This window comes from Mytilus edulis, chromosome 5 (assembly GCF_963676685.1).
Source record: "Mytilus edulis chromosome 5, xbMytEdul2.2, whole genome shotgun sequence".
Taxonomy (NCBI): Eukaryota; Metazoa; Mollusca; class Bivalvia; order Mytilida; family Mytilidae; genus Mytilus; species Mytilus edulis.
Window position 1 is genome coordinate 5,714,785 of NC_092348.1, and position 14,697 is coordinate 5,729,481.

Sequence of the window (14,697 nt, forward strand, 5' to 3'; positions counted from 1 at the left end):
TTTAACATTTGCCATTCCGGGGTTTTTATAGCTTAGTCCGTGGTATGGGTTTTGCTCATTGTTTAAAAACGTACTGTCTTCATCGTCAATTGGACTCTGGTGGCGATTGTCTCATTAGCAAACATACCAGGGCTGCGTTCAATATCGTAGCAGCTACGTAGTGCTACGTAGATTTTGACTATTGAACGTGTAGCTATAGACTAGTTAATACATAGATATTGATACGATATTGAACTCAACCCAGGTCTTCTTACTTTTATGTGATCTCCAAAGATTGAATTCCATAGTGAAAGGACATCCTCTATTTATACTGAGCCACTGCACAAGTGAAATAAAACTATAGTGCCATGATAAAACAAACAAAGAAACTGATAGTTATCTCACTAGCAATCATAGACATTGTAGGAATCAACAGAACATTTCTATAGCAGAACAATTCATGCTCATCCTCGTTGAGAATAAACATTTGGTAATGACTTTGCTCCTTTTGGAGTGATATCAGCTTGTCAACGTTTTTTTTGGGGGGGTTTCAAATTATCAAATATGTTGGCATCGACCATCACTGAAGAGTCGTTATCGAAATGCGGACTTTTACGTGTCTCTCTCAGGTTAGGGGAGGTTTGGGATCCCGCTAACACGTTTAACCCCGCAACATTTGGTATGTATGTGCCTGTCCAAAGTCAGGAGCCTGTAATTCAGTGTTTTACATTGTCATTTCGGGGCCTTTTATAGCTGACTATGCGGTATGGGCTTTGCTCATTGTTGGAGGCCGTACGGTGACCTATAGTTGTTAATTTCTGTGTCATTTGGTCTCTTGTGGAGAGTTGTCTCATTGGCAATCATACCACATTTTCTTTTTTATATTTTATTCAGTGCAGTAAACGGAAGACATCGATTAAACAAAGTGTTTACATATAAGATTTACCAAGTAGTTAGAACAAGTTAAGACAAAAGATTAATTTACTATTTTAATGTCTTTATACCATATCATATATTTTCAATACTATACAATTTAGCTAGGCGTCGGTCTTGTCATTCTATTTTTCCAGGGCTCATTCGAACGTAGAAGACAAAGCCACTATTACAGGCTACAAATGGAATATATAATTTATCAAGGTTTCACATCTTATCAATCAAAACATTCAACAACAAAAATAAATTCTCTTTCGAGAGTCGAACAACAATTAATAAGACATTACATATAATCGCATTTGTGTTGTGCAGTTTTAAGCCTACATTGTTGCATAAAGAAGAAATTTTGTAAATAACATATTACCATGGAATGGGGATTATTTGCTAATCACAATATGTAGTACAACCGTTCGCCAACAGAATCTTTTTAATTCTTGGTTGATTAGCACTCTTTTTTATAAATATAATTTTTATTGATAAATGCAAATAGGTTTTGGATTTTGAACTTATTACATGTATCATGAATCTGCTATCAGAATGGGATGCTTAATCTGTTTATTGTTCATAAAGAAGGAACATCTAAAATATGGAGATTATAATTGCCATACTGGTAGAATTCGTTGGAATGTTTTGATAAATGTTCAAAATCATCAGTTTTATAATTGAAATGAAGAGCTTGCTTAATAAGTAGAGGTTCCAATTAACTCTCCCAATTTAGAATTAAAAACTGCACACAACAGGCCAAGATGGTAAATAAAATAGAAACCTATATATATACTGGTGCTTATCACCATTGTCTGCTAATATAATAAGATAATGTCAATAATCATAATGCCAATACTAATATATTACTAATTATATTAACTAATAATGCCAACATTGCCATTAATAATAAGTTCCAGTCCCTATCAGGGAAGAAGTATAATATATCAGATCAACTCTAACGTTGTCAGGTTGATTTTCACAATGAATTATTACAAATAAAAATCCTTTAAACATTTATAAATGCGAAATTAAAAGCTTTAACTGGCGATTCGACATAATAAACGGACATACAACCACAGCAAAAAATGTTACATGAAAGAATGTAACAGAAATAGTACGACAAAAACTAATAATTTGTTAGTGTATAATTGCTTGATCATGTGTGATAAAGAGCTACGCCATGAGCACATGATACGCCCGTCACCAAGTGGACAGTTTTCGAAAATTTCAGAAATCAGAAAGAAAAAAAAACGGAGTTTATTTCAAAAGATATAAACAAGTCGTCAATGTTTCAGGATAACTGCTCAAGGCATTTTAGAGTTATCGTCCGGAATACTGAAAATTTCCCCTTTCAGTACTCCAAAACATAAGATCAAAGTTGTTTTGAAATCGAAAAGGAACACATGTTAATATATATGGACAATTCACCAAAGTTTAATTAACATTGTTTAAATAATTTTGGAGTTATACGTTTTGTAGTCAGAAATCTGGAAAATCCTGCATTTCTTTTTTAATAAAATCCCATATAACAGGAAAACGTGAAATCAGGAGTTTAAAAAAGTATGATAATCGAAATACAGCTCACGTCAATAAATATAATCAGTTGATTCAATTCACCAAAGGAGTAGGTTCGGTAAGGACCGATTTTGGCCTCAAATTTCAGGTTCATCTGACGAAAGATTTTGACCACTTTTTAAACACTTGAGTGTCTATTTTATTTGAATTAATTAGTTTATGTGAAAGATTTTAACTGATTTAGTCATTAAAAACGATCCGATTCAAGCTCAAATATGAAAAATCTACTAAATATGCCGGAAAATGTCACTTTTCAGATGGTTTTTGGTAAAAATGGAAGTGGCCGCATCCGTGTTCACCCTAAACCTTTATATATGTTATGTATTATCATCAAATACAACTTAAATTTCAATATTAAGGATGAACACGAATGCGGCCACTTTCGTTTTACACGAAAATCGTCTAAAATTTAACTAAAATGCCAGAATTGTGAAGATTTCAATAATTTAGCATGACTTAATGGTGCTAGTACAGGATATATGTGCATTGTATTGTCAAACACAGCCCATATTTATGTAGCAGAACCATTCTACTGTTCAATAAATAACTAAAAGTTTACATTTTAACTATTTTGTAAAACTGCTATATTTTGGGGCCAAAAGGGGGTCTTACTGAACCTACTCCTTTTATGAAAATTGATGAAAGCGTTTTTGAATTATTGTTCGTTTTTGAAATATTTTTCGACATATTGACTACGGACGGACAGACGAACAACGGTATACTAAAATGCGTCCCATATAATCGGGCATATAATAGCTCATCAAATAAATCAAATTTAATTTTGTACACCTGCAGGGGCCTGGTTTTCGAAAGTAACATAAGATATGTCATAAAATATATCTTAGGACATATTTTATGATCATCTTATGACTATCATATGATATGTCATAGGATGTAAATCAAAGCTGTCTTAAGAGAGTCATAGCTATGATGCTCTTATGACTGTCATAAGTGAACACTATTTTCTATTATTTAAAATAAATTATTAAAAATTGATAAATATAAAAATGAAAATGAAAAGTATGAACATATCAATTATTACCATTCTTAACATTTACGAATATTTTATTTATTTCATTATAATGAACATGAAATTTTAAACAAAAAGGAATTGAAATACGATGCATGATGAGTTGATAATTTGTTTAAATTTAGTTTGTAATATATAATAAATATTAAACTTCTCTTTCGTGTATTATCATATATGCATTGTTATTTAACTGTGAATACTTTTAGATTCGGTACATCGAGTACCCGCTTAACGAAACGTCCGTGCATATACGTGAACTATACTACGAACGAAAGAATATGTATATTTATTAAAAATAAAACATGATTTAGAAAAGAATTCCAAATTGCATGTCCCAGGAGATTCAAATTTTAATTCACGTAGTTGAGAAAAGTAAAAATCTTTTAAGCTAACTGAGAAGCATAACAAATATTTTTATTGCAATTAACATGAAAGTATACATGAAAAGTAATTAAAATTTTAGTTGACAATCATAAGACCATCATAAGTCATGTCGCGAGAGGTCTTAAGTTTACGACAAAAGTTATGACAAATCGTAACTTGGGACACTTTCAAAAACATATCTTACGACTATGACATGTCCTAAGATCATCATAAGACATGTCTTAGTCATAAGATACTTTCGAAAACCAGGCCCCAGGCTGACGCGTAATTGTGGGACAACATTCTACTAAGTTTAAACATGGAAGTAATATTGAAATATTACTTCCATGGTTTAAACAAATATATATTATCACTATCAAATATAAATACGAATAGAGATTAATTTACATTAAACACATGGATAAAGCCTCCGGATACAATCAATGAACACACAATAAAAGGTTTGTAAAATGCATAACATATAAAGGAGAAGTTATTATATAATAGTCCACAAATATACCATTATCAGCAATATTTGAGAACGCCCACACAATTTAATTTACTTCCTTAAAACGTTAAGCAAGTTCTTAGTTTTCAATAAGTTTCACATCAGAACAAAAACGATATAAATAATAAGAAAAGGTCGCTGCTTTTTCTGTACCTGTTAACTGCAGTTTTCAACAGCTTACAAAAATGTCTGCAAGGAAAAAGTAAAACTGTTTTATGCTTTATTAATTTGTTTTTTGGTGTTTAAGATATTAAAACTCCTGTTGTAATATTAACAATTTTTTACAGTTGTGCATTAGCAGTCATACCACATCTTTTTATCTTTATAATTGATTGTTGGTTTTTTAACGCCACTTTTCAGCGCCAGTTTTGGGTTTTCCGTGGCGGCCAGTTTTTATTGGTGGCGGACGTCAGAGTGCCTGGAGAAAACCACCGAACTTTGACAATGAAATATTTTATAAATGTGTTAAAAAGGGGTTGATATGCACATAATATGATTTATACTGAAGTTTTGTTCAATTTATTAAGATTTTGCGAACCATTAATATGATTGGATAAAACATGCATATTGTCATGGGTTGAGTATATGCACTAATTGATATTGGGTTTTTCTTTGAAAATAGTAGTCGTGCATATGAGCTTTCCATTCTAGGATATATATTTTTTGCGAAACTTCATAGTAAAAGTGGTACAGTTTAGCCGTTAGAGAAATTTTTATGGGAAATTGAATTGTTTATATTTTTAGATATGCAACCAATACTTAGTAACAAAATCCTTTTTCTCCAAATTTAATATGTCTCAACTGATAAAAATATGAACTTTAGTTCAATTTTTTCACCCTCAAATATTGTGTCTGTAAACGTATGTCTATAATTCGGACACATATTTTTGTTCTAATAATCAGTCGTCAATATATCCGTCCCTTTATTAAAATCATGGTTCAAAAACCCATTGCGAGCCTATGTTGTATTGTTACAAATCTTGCCGACTTTAAATAAAACTCGTTTGATTCGATTTAAGGTATGTTTGAATGACATCGTTTCCGATCATACAGTTCTTGCAGAATTTCCAAGTACATATAATTTAGAAACATAGGACGTCGTGTTTAGAAAGAAAGAAAAAAACGTCTGACGAGAATGACAAAGCATTGACCGTCGAACATTTAATTATCAGAAAGCGAGATTCCACTTCAATCTGAGGTATGGACGCTGAACGACTGGATGACGACATATGTCTTACATGTACACATTGATATAATGCATGAAACTCTTCTCTTTCCGATTTGAAATTATTGTAAAATAATGGAGAAAAGAAGGTTAGAACAGACAATCAACAACGATACTATACTTGAAATTATGTTACAATTTGCTATTTAAAATTATATCTTTCGCCGTAAAATTCCTCAACCATTATTGTCTAGATATGTACAAGGATAAACATTTCCAAGATCACTGGGATGGTAGATTTTATTTTGATTTTGAACTATTTATAAGGGTTGGTTGTTATATAGACAAAATGAGCATTTAGCTTGTCAAATTACAAGCCTGGTATCTTTATTAAGATTTATCATTATATTTTACCTTTTAAACTATGAAATTTCATAAAAAGGATTTATTCATGTTGTTATTTGATAAATAAATTTGTTCTAAATTTGTTATTATTTCTATGCGCGGTTTTATTGCTTTGTCACTGACGTTTCTTTCATACTTTTTTAGTTGTATGTTTTTATCAAAACAGCCATTTCTGAAATATACTTCACTGAAACTAATACCAAAAAAATAGCTATACTAACCTTAAAACTCGCATTAACACATTTACTATTTTGTCCAAAATGATTTCTTTTTTCCTCCGCTGTCTGTATCAGTACGATTGTCGCCAACACTGGTACCTTCCTCAAGTAGTGCTCTAATATTAAAACCATCTTTGATTAAATGACCGAGTTCCTTGATCCTCATATTTGGATTGTTTACTGCAGCAGTAATAAATGTTGTCAAAGCTTTCAGTAAAATCAATGAGCGATGTTTGTCCAAAGATTTTGTACTGTAAAACAATTCTAACTCGACTGAATTTCCTGTTCCTTCAATGTCGTAATACACGAAGAATCCGGTTTCATGAGTGTAATCGCCAGTCACTATTCTCTTAACGGTTATAGCATTCTCTTTGCTTTTTTGTAAAATCTTCCATTGTGATTTATCTCCCATGATGATAGAATGGGCAAAAACAGCTGCTTGGTTCAAATTGGATTGTCCGTTCAATTCTAGAATTTCTCCGATAGGCAAAAGGCTGTGTTCCATAACTCTTAAATGCAGTTCTTTGTTACGTTTGATAAATTCAATAACTTTGAAGTTTTCGTCTATCTTTATAATCAAGGGAACTGCCTGAGTAAACTTTCCAACAGTCTTATCAAGCTCTGGAAAATGGATTCTCATATCAACATCCGTGAACATGCAGATAACATTTTGTTTAAGAATAACATGAAACAGAATCTGATACAAGCTTGTTATAAAATCAAACAGTCTGATATTATGACTTTTGAGAAAAAATTTCAAGTTATTCACCGAATCTGCTTCAACACAGACCTTAGTGTAATCAAAACACGTTGGATCCAATTCCAGGTTCTTTTTGTCCCAGTTCATACTAGGCAGTTGTTCATTTGGAGTAAAACGTTTCCAGAATTCTCGAAGTTTTTCACGGTCTTCCTGAAGTTTCTTTTCCACGAGAATGGCAACATCGGTGTTCGAATAATTATCTTGTACCAACGGATCGTTACTTCTAAATAATTCTTCTATTATCATTTCAGTAGACGTAAAGTCAAGACAGAGATGATTGAACAAAAACCGAACCAGGCAAACACCTTTTTCGTTTGCAAAAAGCAACCGACATGGAAGGTCTTTTGATGGGTCAAAGTAAAATAAATGTTGATTTGGAGGAATATGTCCATCGTGATTAATTTCTGTCATTGGGACAACGTGAAATGGGAGAGTTATTTCATTGATGTCAACTATCCTCTTTTGAACAAAGCCTTCTTTCTTCACAAATAGTGTCCGCAAAGCAGGATATCTATGTATCACAGTTCTAAAAAGGCTTTGCCATTTGACAGAATCCACTAGATTTAGTGACACATCTAAATCCACATATATAGTTAATGAAGGATCAAAATTATTTTGCTCAAACTGTTCGTATAAACCCTTTTCCAAGAGCGTGATTCTGCTTTCCTTTATTTTATGATCATTTATTTCTTTCGGCGGAATTTTAGTTGTTTTTTCCAATTTAGCGACAATATCACCAATTGATAGGTTATGAGACAAGAGGTTTACAGCAGTTATAGTCGTGTTTCCGTTAATCTGGTTAATGCTTCGTGCAAATCTCATTGCCTGTAAAGAATCAATGCCAAGGTCTTGTATCTCTGTTTCCAGACTAAGCCTTTCTATATCGATTCCACAAATTTCATTTGTAACTTTGAGGACAAGTTCAGTGTATCTTTTTTGAATGTCCCCAGTAGAAAAATGTTCAAATGGTAGACATCCAGCTACAATTTTTCTAGTTGTCTCTGTCAATGCCGAATGAAACTTTTGCATAGTTAATTGATTTCCAACGGTTGAACTTGATATATTGCTTCCAATTGTATTCCAGTCAAATTTTCCTGTGATAACCTGAATCAATGGAGAGTCAAGGATTTTTAGTGTGATCCGTTCTATTTCCGCCTCAGAGAGTAAAAAATATCCTGCTTCTTTGAGGTGGGTCTCTAGTTCGGTGCTTTTATTCGCTATTCCAACATTTAAAGGACCCCAATTTATCGTTTGTCCGCACATACCTTTTTGTCTTCGAAAATGAACTAAGCAGTCCATAAACGAATTTCCAGCTCCATAATTGCTTTGCCCTGGATTTCCAAAAACAGCTGTTATTGAGGATTGAACAACAAAGTAATCTAAAGGAATCTGTGCTGACAATAAATGAAGATTCCAAGTACCAAGAACTTTTGGCTGAAGAACATTTAATTTTTCTTCGTTCATATCGAAAAACAGTTTATCATCAATTACGCCTGCTCCTTGAAAAATTCCTTTAATCTGGAAGGGCGCCGTTTTTATTTCAAAGAATACCGATCGCAGGTCACCAAGTCTTGTGATATCGACAGAAAATGTTTTAAATTTACACCCGGTTGCTTCATTCAACTCATTCAATTGATTTTGCTTTTCTTGTGTGATTTGACGTCTTGACAAACTTATCACCTGTCCAGCCCCTTGTTTGGCCAGCAATTTCAGAAGAACCCAGCCTAGACCAGACAGACCCCCTACGATAATGTAAGAGCAATCTTTTCTGAAAGGCGTTCCTACTGGTGCTTTAACTTTAACTATGGTTTTTCTGTCAACTTTTATTGTTTTAGTTGGCAAAGGAAACACATTGTCATTATCAAAGACGGTATCTGTGAATGCCTTATGCAAGTCCTTTGATAGCCAAAGAAAGATATCAGGTACTGTTTCCTGTATTTTGCTCTGCATGAAAATATGTTCTACTTTTAAGATTTGCACCTTGAATTTTCCCGTTTTTAAATAGTCTTTTAAATTTTGATGTAGAAAAGATTCAAAAATAAGAATGTGATTTAACTTGTCTGATTGTAAGATATTTTCTATTGTCGGTACGTCGAGGCTTATCAATGGTATTAATACAGCGGCGTGGTTATTAATTTGAGGTAATTCCGTAACGTCTACTCGAACATTTTTTATATATCTTTGCAATAGAAGCTGTAACAATCTTCCAACGAAACTCTGTTTAGATTGACAAAGTATATTGATTTCTTGGTTAGCTTGAACATGAGTTTTTAATTCCCAAAGCAATACAGATACGGAAAGAATACCAGGTTTATAGTCAGGTAAATCGGCATTCTGGTATACACAACACAGTGGCACGAACAGGTCTGTTTTTATTGTAAACGGAAAACATACGATACATTTTACATGGTTTCTACTATAATCAAGACATTTACAAACATCTCCTTTTTCGCATAAATAGCCAACAGCTTCAAATGATACCACATCAAAACCATTGGCTTCTGTTTCAGGCCATATGCAAAGCCTCTTCGTCTCATTTCTTAAAACTAAAGGATGCACCTGTCGTGAATGCTGGCTAAACTCAATTGCATGAACCATTACAAACTGACTTCTTCCGTTTACATTTTGTTGGCTATTTTTAATCCGATCCTGACTGTGTAATTCATAGAAAATGTCTGACAAGCTATTCGGACTTCGCGACTTTAACTGAGCTGTACAGCTATTATCAAAGAACGAATTTCTATAATGCCAAGTTTCGGGTTCATTTTGCTTTATAATACTGGTGAAGAGGCGACCTTTCCTGTAAACAAGTTCCGCCTTTTTAGACCACATATCTTTTACACCTACAAGTAGACATTTGATGAATTCTTTCGCTTCCAACAGAGAAGGCTGAATATCTATCAGATGAATTTCTATATCTGTTTCCTCCCTTAAGATTGATCTTACTTGACCCCATAATTCAGATCCAAGTATATTGCATTCATCCCCTTTAAGCCCATCTAGGAATTGACAGCTTTCAGTAATAACTGTTACTAGAAATTGCATATTTGTCTTAGCTATACACTGCAATATTACGAGTAGTCCCCTACAAGATTGGTGAACAATTTCGTATATGTCAGTTTCGCTCATTTGGTCATTATACCGTATACCAGGTATGAAAAACACATTTACTATACTTTCTGTGTGACATAAGGCAGATTGAACTACTGTCTTTAAACATGATACATTGTAAATATCTCTCAACAGAACCTTTTCGTTTAAATTCACTGGCATTAGGCTCTCAACCAGCTTACCATTTAAGCAGAATACCAATGAATATTTTTCCGGTTCCTTGTTTATTGTCAAAAGCTTCTGCAATGGTAAATATTCTATTTCTCGCCACATTAATTGACATTCAGTTGTGGTTTTGAATGACATCTTCAAATCTACATTTTGAATTTTGAAGCCCTTGATTGTGGCAATTACTTTTGTATCTTCGCTCATCAATAAAAAATTAAAGGAGTTTTCAATGGCGGAGACGTACGTTCTTTGTACAAATCCATACATATGTTTCTCTGGTCGTTTCCTTATCAAAAGTTCGCCTATTCCCGTAGGAAGAAATTCTCCTTTTTGTTCTTTTGTCTTTAAAACTATTACACTCTGGAATAAAGCATCTAAGATAGATGGGTGCAAATGTGTACTTTTGACATCCCTCCAAACTTCCTCAGACACACAAAGTTTCACCAAGCACTGATCTTTGTTTGTATACACTTCCTCGATCATCTGTAGCTCACTGCCGTATTCGAATCCTGACTTTAACAAATTATCATATACTTCTTCCTTGGAATTATAATTCGTGCAGTAATGTCGAATATTTTGTATATCAATTTCTACAGGGGTAAACAATTTGGTGGTAGCGCAGGATGAAAATCTTGCAACAATGTCTTTATTATTTCTTATAATACCATAAGTGTTATGTTCATCAGAATCATCTGCTATATAAACTGCTAAACTGGAAATTTGGTGTTCTAAAACACGGACAGGTCTCACATATTCTACTGAAAAGGTCAAGTCTTCTACTTTGTGTTTAGTCAGTTGGTGTCCTATTTCAGCTGCCGCCTCCGCATATAAAGTACCTGGTACAAGTTTTTCTTCAGAAACAATATGCGTATACACAAATGGCGTACATTCTGGAGTGATTGTCAATTTAAATTTGTTTTTCCCCGTTCGGCTTACAAACAAGTGAGAGCTTTGAGTACATTCTAAACCATTATGCTTTAGTTGCGTAGATTCTGATTGGAACAATCCGTCTTTTTTCATGAAAAAATATGTTGGTATGTTACTGATAATCCTCTGTCCTTTGTGTATTCTATTCCAATTCAAATCAACACCTTCCTCGAACAACTTTGCTACTGTCGACATGATAGTCTCTATTTCTTTACCCCTCTTCACTGATGGAAAACATACAGCATCGTCTTTACTGTAGCAGTTTGATATATGTGAAGATAATACTGGTGAAGGACCTACTTCTACAAAAATATTGAAAACTCCTGTTTTGCCTACACCTTTTACAGCATCATTTAACAAGACAGTATTACAAACGTTTTTTCGCCAATATGAAGATTGTCCCAATTCAGTCGGATTTATCCACTGTCCTGTCACAGTAGACATCAAAGGTATTGACGGCGGAGAAGCTATTACATTCTTGAGTGTATTTTCTAAACTAGTTCCTGCCTTTAGCGTGTGGTGACTGTGATAGCCACATGGAACATTCAGATCATGAAATAGGATATTTGTACATTTGTTCTGCAAAGCCTCCTTCAGAATATCTATGATGTCATTGTCACATGATAGAGTGCATGAAACGGGACTATGTTGAACTGCTATACTAGTTTTACCAGGGAAAATACTGCATATCTCTTTTATCAAATCGATATTACAATTTCCCACAACAAACATTTTGCCAGCAGTAACATTGGAAAGGCATAAGGACCGATAATAAATGATTTTCACTGCTTCCTCGAGTGACAAAGCCCCTGATGCAAAGGCCGCAGCAACTTCCCCAACTGACTGACCTATAACTGCATTAATTCTAAGACCCCAATGATTCCATAGATTCCAGAGTGCAACTTGGCTAGCAAAAATCGCAATATGTTTTTGTAATGGACTACATATATTGCGACAGTTATAAAGTATATTAAACAATGAAAATTCAACAGTATAATTTTTCAGCAGTTCATCAATGTTATCAATTGTTTGATAAACAATTTCTTCTTGCATCATCAATTCTCTACACATACCTTGCCATTCAGTTCCTACGCCACAAAAAACTGCTACTATATTTTGATCGCTTTTGAAAACTGGAGGCGCATATTTTTGTTTAACCATTTCTTGGCATTTCATCTGTATTTCAACGACAGATTTTCCATAAAAAGCTGTTCTACATTTGAAATGATCTCGTCGGCAAAGAGAAGTATATGAAATGCTGTGAAGAGAATCGACGGTACGATTGAGCTGCTCAATAAACTCTTCAATGGCTCTGTATAATCCGTCTAGTGTCATTGCAGAATGAAATACCAAGCAATTATTCTCCGTCTCTAACTCTGTTTCTTTGATTCCAAGATATTCTTTTACAATTGCATGTGCGTTGGTGCCTCCAAACCCAAAAGAATTAATGCATCCCATTCGTCTCTGGTATGGATGACATTGCCATTCTAAATTTGATGTAGGTACGCAAAAATTATATCTGTCAAGATTTGCTAAGGGATTTGCTTTCATAAAATGTAAGGATCGAACAATTGTTTTGTATTTTATCATCAGCAACATTTTAATTAGACCTGCTACCCCTGCTGCTGATTCCAAATGTCCAATGTTAGTTTTCACTGAACCAATATAAACTGGTGCTTCACTTTTATTTGTTTCTGAATGATACAGTCTTCCTAAAACCTTTCCTAGGCTGTTTGCCTCTATTGGATCTCCTTTGGGTGTCCCGGTGCCTGAAATCACACAGAATCAACATATGATGGGAGGGAAAATATTTCACTTACCATTCGGAAATACAGACAAACGTCTGAACATGGGAATTTGTATATTCCTATCATTTTGGTCCGTCCAAAAGTTTTTCTTTAAATATGATTTATACAAAAAATGTTTAAAGTGAAAATTTCGGCATCCAACAGTAAATAATTGATATGGATAATTGATATTAAAACTCAGGTCTGAAAAGAGGGACGAACGATACCAGAGGGACATTCAAACTCATCGATACAAAAACTGATACTGCCATGTCTAAAAAAAGAAAAAAACAAACAGACAAATAATAGTACACAAATCACACATAGAAAACTAAAGACTAAGCAACACAAACCCCACCAAAAAACTGGGGTTCGATCTCAGGTGCTCCGGGAAGCTTAGCATATCCTGCCCAACATGTGGCATCCGTTGTGTTGATCAGGTAGCAATACACAGTTATAAGTTTAGTTTTGCACTTTGACATTGGTGAACATTTTAATATAAAAGTTTTTGTACAATAAAATTGATTTTTATATAATTGAAAAATAATATAGCCTTCTAAGTGGGTAATTGATTTTAGCTTGTTTTAAAGGAAATTTGTCTGTTTGACAGTCCATATTGTCACATTTGTACCGCCAATAGGTCCACGCATTATTGTAGTGTCATCAACAACGATTTGAACCTCGATCTTTTCAATTCAATTTAATGGAAACACGAGCAGAAATGCATATGATTTTTTTGGGACCTCTTGATAGATACATTTCTATGGTTTCAGGAGAGGTATCACTCTAATGGATTGAAATTCTCTTTTTGACAAAATTTTGTAGACTTTTGTGGCATTTTCTTCCACCTTTTCAAATATTTTGTATCAAATAAATGCAGATTGTTGCCATGGCTACACCATTAAAATTATTGGAAATAAAATTTTATAGAAAAAGATGCTCTTTTCATAAATATACACATGCATAACACAAATATAGTCTTATTTGTTATAAAGAAAGGGGAAAACGGTGGTTAAAAATTTTGACTCAATTTTAAGTGTTTTTCCTAACTGTGTATTGCGATTTCGTGTTATTCCAAACCCGGTAAATAATCTAATTCGGTAGGTCACGTTCGTGAAAATTGAACGGGATTGTAGAATTACGAAAAACTAAGATTTGCAAAGGATACATTAAATTTAAAATTGAGAATGGAAATGGGGAATGTGCCAAAGAGACAACAACCCGACCATAGAAAAAAACAACAGCAGAAGGTCACCAACAGGTCTTCAATGTAGCGAAAAATTTCCGCACCCGGAGGCGTCCTTCAGCTGGCCCCTAAACAAATAAATACTAGTTCAGTGATAATGAACGCCATACTAATTTCCAAATTGTACACAAGAAACTAAAATTAAAATAATACAAGACTAACAAAGGCCAGAGGCTCCTGACTTGGGACAGGCGCAAAAATGCGGCGGGGTTAAACATGTTTGTGAGATCTCAACCCTCCCCCTATACCTCTAGCCAATGTAGAAAAATAAACGCATAACAATACGCACATTAAAATTCAGTTCAAGAGAAGTCCGAGTCTGATGTCAGATTTTAATATTTGTCTATATTATATAATGGGAATATAATATACAAAGATTTATGTCACTTGATTTAGGTTATTGAGATTCTGAATGTAGAATAAAGTGGGAAAGCTGATGAATTCAGTAACACATTGCTTAAAACTTTGACTTCTAAAAAATAAAAATTACAAAAATACTGGACTCCGAGAAAAATTCAAAACGGAAAGTCCCTAATC

The 14,697-nt window shown here is 33.7% G+C and overlaps 1 protein-coding gene across 1 annotated transcript in view; it reads right to left on the bottom strand.

Moving 5' to 3' along the window:
* Nucleotides 1–955: 955 nt before the first annotated feature.
* The window catches only part of LOC139525364 (mycolipanoate synthase-like), a 33,123-nt gene continuing 19,381 nt past the window's right edge, over nt 956–14,697 (bottom strand). Inside the window, exons 9-10 of the mRNA XM_071320596.1 lie at nt 6,165–12,896; nt 956–4,562 (exon numbers count right to left, since the gene is read on the bottom strand). Of these exons, the coding sequence (XP_071176697.1) occupies nt 6,190–12,896 (6,707 nt within the window). The 3' untranslated portion in view covers nt 956–4,562; nt 6,165–6,189. The remainder of the gene's footprint in view (nt 4,563–6,164; nt 12,897–14,697) is intronic.